Source organism: Mus pahari, chromosome 3 (genome assembly GCF_900095145.1).
Source record: "Mus pahari chromosome 3, PAHARI_EIJ_v1.1, whole genome shotgun sequence".
Taxonomy (NCBI): domain Eukaryota; kingdom Metazoa; phylum Chordata; class Mammalia; order Rodentia; family Muridae; genus Mus; species Mus pahari.
The window spans coordinates 14273767-14282489 of NC_034592.1; the positions used below are offsets into that span (position 1 = coordinate 14273767).

The 8723-nt window shown below is 51.6% G+C and overlaps 1 protein-coding gene across 1 annotated transcript in view; it reads right to left on the minus strand.

The window, feature by feature from the left end:
- Positions 1 to 5171: 5171 nt before the first annotated feature.
- Mymk (myomaker, myoblast fusion factor) overlaps positions 5172 to 8723 on the minus strand; it is a 10371-nt gene continuing 6819 nt past the window's right edge. Inside the window, exons 4-5 of the mRNA XM_021194571.1 lie at positions 6261 to 6377; positions 5172 to 5915 (exon numbers count right to left, since the gene is read on the minus strand). Coding sequence (XP_021050230.1) covers positions 5766 to 5915; positions 6261 to 6377 — 267 coding nt within the window. The 3' untranslated portion in view covers positions 5172 to 5765. The remainder of the gene's footprint in view (positions 5916 to 6260; positions 6378 to 8723) is intronic.

Below are 8723 nucleotides of genomic sequence, written 5' to 3' on the forward strand. Positions count from 1 at the left end.
TGATCAAAGTTGAGGCCAGTTTCCTAACTCATTGCTGGTCAGGAAGTGATCTTTATTTTTAAAAATGAGAGACTGGCAGCTATTAACATTGCAAAACTGGACCACACTTCCCTTATTTAAGCAAAATGTGTTTCCAGAGCAAGTAGTGGGTGAGCCCCACTACCAGTTTCCAGCTTTCTTTCTGCTTGCCTCCAGATGATGCTATAAGTGTAAGTGTGCTACTTCCTGTTAGCATCCAATTATCATGGCCTCTCAATCTCCTTGTGGTGACCCAGGGTCTGGAGCAAGGAGTCTTGCTCTATATAAATGTATTTACACAATATAAGCGCCTCTTTGGCACAAGCATCCCATTTCCTTCTGGTAATGAGGCTGCCTGGGGAAACAGTNCCAAGTCAGAGACAGGACTCCAGCAGCCTCTGGATGAAATACTTTCATCAGAAATAAGGTAGCTGCCTTAGACATTTACACAAGAGTTCACTGGAACATTTCCTATGCCCAATGATGTCTTCAGTGTTCTTCAGGTAATGGGAATCTCAGAAAATTTGGTTCTGATCCAAATACATAGTCTGTGTTTCAGCTCAGTGGTTTTTTTTTTTTTTTTAAAAGATTTATTTATTATTATATCTAAGTACACTGTAGCTGTCTTCAGACACTCCAGAAGAGGGTGTCTGATCTCATTACATGGTTGTGAGCCACCATGTGGTTGCTGGTATTTGAACTCAGGACCTTCGGAAGAGCAGTCGGTGCTCTTAACCACTGAGCCATCTCTCCAGCCCCTCAGTGTTTTTTAAGAATGAAAAATGCCACATAGTAAAAGAAAAAAAGTGTTTACTTTGTTGGACAAACCAAATTGGTTCTCAAAAAATGAAGGGTGCTTGTAAAAAGTTACGGTTACAGAGTAGTTCGGAAACCAACCACCTGAGTGTGCGTGGCGAGAGGGAATCGGCCTGCTTGCCTTTCCCTGAGATGCCAATTCCAGAGTCGCTGGCTGAGGTGAGAACCAGCACAGATACTCTATAAACGGCTGTTTTTGATACCTGCTTTTTTGTTTTGTTCTGTTTTGTAAAATTATGATAAACTTCAGAAAATAATATGTCAATGTTGAATATTTTTTTCTTAAAACAAATATTGTGTTGGCAAAGAGCATGCACAGGCTGGACCTGGGCTCGCTGCATATCTGCAGCACACGTGCAGCTCAATCTTCACGTGGACTCCCCAACAACTGGAGCTGGGGCTGTCCCAAAAGCTGTGACCTGTCTGTGGAATACATTCTTCTAGCTGGGCTGTGTTGTCTGTTTCAGTGGGAAAGGGTACACCTAACTCTGCAAGGATTTGATGTGCCAGGGAGGGGAGACACCCAGGGGGTGCCGCTACCCTCTCAGAAGAAGGAGAGGGGAGATGGACTGTGTGTAGGGGGGACTGAGGGGGGTAGCAATTGGGATATAAAGTGAGTAAATAAATAAAATTTAAAAATACTGTGTTGGGACTGCAAAATGGATCAGTAAAGGTTCTTGCTCTGTGAGCCTCAATGTTTCAATCCCCCAAACCCCTGGAGCCAACTCCCCAAAGTTGTCCTCTGATTTCTACACAAGTGCTGTGGCATGTGTGTGTCCACATTCTCCTCCCTCTCTCCCCCCCATACATGCACACACAAATAAAATAATAAAACGGTCCTAAAAATGGGCAAACAGTTGCAGGTCAGCCTACTGAACTATTTCCCAGTCACTATCTGTCCCAGTTAATCTTGAGAAGATTTAAATGCGTCAAATTCTGTTAAAACGGGAAAACAGAGGTAACTAATGCTCAGAGGACCCACAATGTTTGCCTGAGGTTGTAGACAGGGCTCGATCCCAACCTGCCTGGATTGCTCGAAGTCCCACGCCCATCTGCCCAATCCTTTCCTTTTTGATTCCTTTGAGTTTCCTAACACTTTTCCCAATCAGCCTGTTTCTGACTCAACTCTCTCCAAGGGACAGCAGGCTGAGGCAAGAGGGAAGAGGTAGAGGTCAGTTAAGGTGGTGGGGGCTATGTGGTCCTGGGTCCCCATGCATGTGCCTGACCAGCTCACCAGCCAGCAGGACAGACACATGGAGCATCCAGCCTATTCCAGCTGCCCAGGGCCATTCTAGTGCCCCAGCCCCTCCCCTCCTCTTTCCTTCTGAGCCTCCTCAGCCAAGACCTTGTGGTTGGCCTGCCCACAGAGACCCAGTGCCCAGCATGCTGCCCCTAACTGCAGTCCCAGCTCGTCTGTGAAGTGGGTGGGGAGCTGTAAAGCCCTTTTAAAGGAGCAATAAAAGTTTTGGGTTTCAGATCTCTTCTTGAAGAAGAGAATAACAGAGACAGGAAATTTCAGTAGCCGACTTGACAGAGGCAGGCGGCAGCACGAGGGCTGCCTCAGACAAAAACACCTCTTCGTGCAGGTCCTGGCCGGCGCCCAGGTTCTCTCCTGCGCCCCAACTGCCTCTCCCCTGCTGGGGGAGGCCAGGCTGCTGCTACAATGGACTGTTGTGTCTGTCTCGCTGTAAATGTTTATACTATCCCTCTCCGTTTGCCTTGCTGTCCAAGGTAGGGCACACTCTTCTTCCGAGCGGGGCCCCAAGCGGGTGTGTGTGCACACTTAATGGTGGGACCAAGGCCACAGTGCATTTTCCCTGGCCGCTGAGGTGAGTGTGGTCATGCCCAGGCCCAGGACAGCTGTGACAGCTCTGTGCTCATTCATCTCCCCAGATTTAGAAGTGACAGACTGGGAGGAGGGCCCCATCCTTCCAACTATATCCCGTAAGGGAAGCCCCAGACCAGTCTGGGAGTCCCAGACTCTCTCTGCTTCTGCTCCTTGAGAGAGAGAATTCTAATTCTCTACCATGTACCCGGAGTTCAGACACACCCTGGCATCTGCAGTCCTGCTCAGATTTCAACTTGAAGTTGCTACTCACAGTTCTGACTCGGCTTACTGACCGCCACTGTGCACATGATCAGCTGTGCCAAGAGGGGCCCCTATGTTCATACAGTAGGTCCCCTCGAGCACCCAGAGTAGCTTTTCTAAGCACTCTGCAGATAGGAATGCAGGGTGCATGTTTTCGGATCCCCCCATCATGCAGGATAGGAGAGGAAGTTCTGTCCAGAGTCCTAAGTGGCTGGGTGACCTTGGAAGCCTGGCTTCATGTGCCGTGACTCCCAGATTCCACGGACACAGAGACCCTGAGATGGACAGGGTTCAGAGTTACTGGCATCTTGCTAGCTTTAATGTCTCAGTGGTCCCTGGGGAACATGGTGGCTCATTTCTTCTAGTGTTCCCTTCCTGACCCTGGCTGGCATCCCAAGAAATCAATGTAGACCTTGGAGAAGGCCACAGCTGGAAAGACCGGGGAAGCCATTGTTGGATCTTCATCCAATGTCTTGTGTTACTAGCATTCCTGGACGTTGGTGTCCTTATCTGCAAACTGGACTCAGGACCAGGGCCCCCAAACAGCAGCCAAGGGAGCTGCAACGCTTGGGAGGCCAAGGCTACCTCTGGAGGCCTAGAGCCAGGGGCAGGCTGTGGTGGCTCTAGGGAGTGTGACTTGGCCAGATGTTCAGAAGGCTATCCAAAGCTAGTGGCACCACCAGGGGGAGTGGTGAGTGTGGCACTTAGGCTGGGCCACCCGTGGCCCCTCCCAGCTCGAGGACATCTCACTGCCTCCAGTTTCCCAAGAGTGGCTGCAGAGCTGGAGGCAGGGTTGCTTGCTGGGTGGGGTTGGGGGTAGGACAGAGAAGGGATGGACTGGGGACACCCTGCCGGACGCTTGCTTGTCTCCTCTCACGTGGGATGCCCCGCTCTGACCGAGCAGTCTGTCCTCTGGAAGCAGATGATGACCCAGAGGAAGTCTGGGCTCCAGGATATCCTGTGTCTTCTGGCGCTCGAGCTCATGAGATATGTGTTTAAAGTATATCTGCACATGTCCTGTGTGGGTATGTGTTTTTCATCTGCCTATGTGATGATATGTGCCTGTACTTGACTGGAGGCCAGATAAGGGCAGAGCAGTAAGGCGAAAGAGGCCTCCATACCTCAGAGCTGTCCCCACTCTGTCCCTTTGCTTCCCCTTCTGAGGTTTTGTTTGTTTGTTTTTACTCTATTTTAGTTAATTTTTAGATTCATTTATCTTTAATTTTTGTGTCTGGGCATTTGCTTCCAAGTATGTATGTGTACCACATATGTGCCTGGTCCCTTGGAGATCAGAAGACAGATTTGATCAGACCCCCTAGAACCAGAGTCACAGATGGTTGTGAGCTGCCATGTGGGTTCTGGGAACTGAATCTGGATCCTCTGTAATGGCAACAAGTAGTCTCATCCCCTGAGCCATCTCTCCAGCCCTCTGCTCCTTTCTTGAGGAGCCCCAGAGCCCAGACTATGTGGTCTTGCCTCCCTTACCTGTGAAGTGAGGCCTAGCCCCTAAGAGCCATGTGTGAACATTCTGAGGCTACTATAGCATTAAAAGCCTCTGAGGCCAGAGGTGGGATGAGGCTTATGGGTAACCTCTGTCTGCCACCAGGGCCTGAAGTGATGGGGAAAGGGCAGGTAGAGATGCCCAAGATACAGAGTGGGTAGTCTATACAGAGGTAGGCATCCAGAAGGCTTGGCTGGGGGGTCAGCTTGGAAGAGAGGAGCACTCAAGCCAAGTGGCAGAGCTGGCTTCTCGAAGAGCTACAGGAGGTGACTCAGGAAAGATTGCCAGCTGCCTACTGGGTGGGGACTGCATGTGGGTAGTTGCTTCCTTGAAGTTGCACCATCTGGAAACATAAATAAGTCCCAGACAGGTATAGGTAACTTCTTGCTGACAGCTGGGCCTTGGGTCACTAGGAAAGGGATGCTGGGGGTGTTGAGGAGATTTAGACTTGTGAGGTGATGTCTGAAATCTGCTGTTGAGGCTGCCATGTCCTGCCATGCCCTGACCCCCAGGCTGCCACAGGCAGAACTGCCCACAGCATAGCACAGTCCCAGCAATGCCTGGCCCAGGGTGTTGCCTGCACCCACTTTTCCCTCAGGGCCTCAGTGTAAGCGTCAAGACAGTGTAGAGTAAACCAAAGACCAGCAGTATACCCTGCTTTCAGCCCAGGTACCCAGGCCAGCAGCCTTCCTCCGGACACAGGCACCCCTCCCAGAGCAGAACTGTCACGCTCAGCAGACAGACTTGTTCCAGGAACAAGAGTGTACATTAGGTGAGGCCAATGACTAGTGGCTGATCAAGAGTTTACTGTGAATGGCTTGATCGGAAACCTACTGAAGGGATGGGACTCAGGCAGGGGCATGCAAGCTTGGGTCCTCTGGAGCTGGGCTCACTGGCTCCAGCTCCCTAAATGGGGAGCTTTCAGAGCCTGGGCAGGGGTTAGACAGGGCGATCCCAGTTTCCTAGGGAAAGCAGATAATCCTGACAGGCAGGGCCTGGGAAATAGATAACCCTGCATGCTTCTGTTGTGTATGCTGCTGGGTGTTTACTGGTCTAGGGCTCTGCCAGGCACACCTATGGTTATGAGGCCTTGAGGGGATAAAGTTCTTTTTTTTTTTTTTCTTCCCTGAACAGAGTGAAGCAACTGGTGAGCACAGAATTAGTGGGTCCCTAAGCAGCATTTAGCAGGGTGCGGCAGGCCTGCTGCTCTCTTGGGGTGCAGAGGAGACCATTTCTCATGTACAGGCCACGTAGGAAAGTATGGGAAGTACCCTGGGAGAGACGGCAGGACTGCCAGGCAGGAAGGCAGGAGCCTGCAGTGGAGGGTGGGGTGGGCTGTGGTCAGACACAAGTGCAGCAGAGGGTGGAGAAGGTCAGCTTAGCGGGGGCCCCCGCGTTCCCAGCCTTCTTGTTGACCTTGGGCAGCAGCAGGACAAAGGACATGGCCAGGGCACAGTGGTAGAAGCTGTGGACGTAGGTGTAATCCCATTCCTGTGGAGGAGAACGTGTCAGTCTGGGCCTTCATCCCTTTCCTAAACCAAGTCCTAACCATCCGGTGCCTCTGCCGGCCAGCCCACCCTGAGAGTGTGGCAGAAAAGCCTGCTGTCCTCCTCTGTTCCATGCCCCCTGGGTGCTGGGCGCCAGCCCCTGATCCTTCCAGGATATGCGTGCATCTTGGGTGCAGGCTCCCTAAAGTCAGGGCCTGACTTGTCCACCCCGCTTGTACCACCTTCAACAGGACAGAATTCACAACTTGGAGCCTCCGCGGGGAAACAGCCTGCTGCTAAGCTGACTATTTCCAGAGGCGCTTGCTCCCCTTCCCCACAGGCCGGGTACCTCAAAGAAGAAGCGAAGCATCAGGGCCAGGGCCCCAAAGCACAGGCCGGGGCCTATCTGCTGGGTGTAGACGCTCTTGTCGGGGAACAGGCCCTTCTTCTCTTTCATCTTCTTCAGCTGCAGGCACAAGGTGGGAACATCAAAGTTCTTGGGGTGCAGCACAGAAAGGGACCCCTCCATGAATTGTAGAAGAGCCCCACCCCCATTCCTCTGTATGCCTGACTGACGGGACTTGGAATCTCTGGGCCAATTTCCCCTGGGTCCGCCACTGCCCGTGTGGGGTGGTCTTTGGCACTTCGGTGGTAGACATGATCAGCTTTCCTAGCTAAGGGGTCTTCTTCTGTTAACCTTGGTTTGACAGGCCCTGATGCCTTACACAAGGGTCTGGCGTGTGTTCAAGCTTGGTAAGATGGGGTGTTACATGGAATAGATGGGAAGCCCATGGCTCCTCACTGGAATGCAGATCCTTGGGGCCCAAAGGTATTTTAGACTCAGGATTGTTCAGGTTTTAGTGGGGAAGATCATTATAAATACCACTGTCAGGTGTGCACAGTGGGCACAGGACAGCGACCCTGACTGAGTGGTGCGCACAGTGGGCACAGGACAGTGGCCCTGACTGAGTGGTGCGCACAGTGGGCACAGGACAGCGGCCCTGACTGAGTGATGTATACAGTGGGGACAGGACAGCAACCCTGACTGAGTGTTGCGCACAGTGGGCACAGGACAGGGTCCCTAATTGCACACCTCACTAAATACATTATATGTACAAATGCTGTCAATGGCCTCGTGCAAATCAGGGCAAGCTTTGTCACTCAGAGTGATATATGGTACTGTTTCCAAGTGTTCTAAAACTTGCCATTAGTAACAGGAGTGGAGGTCCCAGTGAGCGGTATCAGTGACATGGCACCACCAATTAGCCTGAGTGTAGGCCGTATGGCCGAGCCCCAGAGAGGAGAAGAATATTGAAGATCACCCACGGGCCCTGTCTTGCCCCGGGAAACCCTATTTCCCATTTCACCCAGCTTCTCCCCAAATGTATTCATGCTCCTTTCCTGAAAGGGTGAGACAGGGGAAAGAATTGTACCCCATTCTAAGAAGTAAGCCCAAACCACCTGCCTATCTAAGATCTAGGAGATGAGGTCTGTGCCCCAGGCATGGGGAGCTGCAGCCCCTCACTCCCATTCTCACCAGAGACCTGGGAAGGCTGGCATTTAGTGGAGGGGGGCACTGGCACATGTATGCTATCCTGGCTAATTAAAATCCCATCAGGATGGGTGTGCTGGGCTTGGACACCAGCACTCAGGAGGCAGAGGCAGGCAGATCTCTGTGAGTTTGAAGCCATCCAGAGATACAAAGTGAGAGTCTATCTTAAAAACAAACAAACAAACAAACAATCCAGTCAGATCCAGAACCAGTGAAGAGCAGCAAGGGGGCCATGATAGGCATGACAAAGAGGCAGTTATCAGAGCAAGCCTTCCTCCTTACGCATTCCAGCTTGTTAACTAGCCACGCAGAACCCCAACAACTCTGCCGTGGGTCAGAGACGGACAGCTTCAGCTCCTCAAACTGGAGTGGGATGGAAGCTTCTCCCCTTGAAAGCCAAGCGCGGCTGCCATTACCTACTGGGGCTGCAGGTTGGGCTGCTGAGCTCTGTACACTTCAGGTTCATCCTTAGCTTAAAATCAGAATAAGCCTGGGTTCCTCGGAGCCCACAGGAGTAGGGCGTGGCTTGGAAGCATCCTCCCTGACTTTCCCTGTCCCCACTTTGCTGAAGATGGATCAGAGCTCTCCCACCCCTGGTCCTTCCACAGACACAGACACAGACACAGACACAGACACAGACACAGACACAGACACAGACACAGACACAGACACAGACACAGACACAGACTCAGACACAGACACAGACTCAGACACAGACACAGACACAGACACAGACACAGACACAGACACAGACACAGACTCAGAAACAGACACAGACACAGACACACACACAGACACAGACACAGACACAGTCACAGACACAGACACAGACACAGAAACAGACACAGACTCAGACACAGACAGACACAGACACAGACTCAGACACAGACACAGACACAGACACAGACAAAGACACAGACTCAGACACAGACACTGACACAGACACAGACACAGACACACACACAGACACACACACAGACACAGACACAGACACAGACACAGACACTGACACAGACTCAGACACAGACTCAGACACAGACACAGACACAGACAGACACAGACACAGACACACACACAGACATACACACAGACACAGACACAGACACAGACACAGACACAGACTCAGACACAGACTCAGACACAGACACAGACACACACACAGACACAGACACAGACACAGACACAGACTCAGACACAGACTCAGACACAGACACAGACACAGACACAGACACACACACACACAGACATACACACAGACAC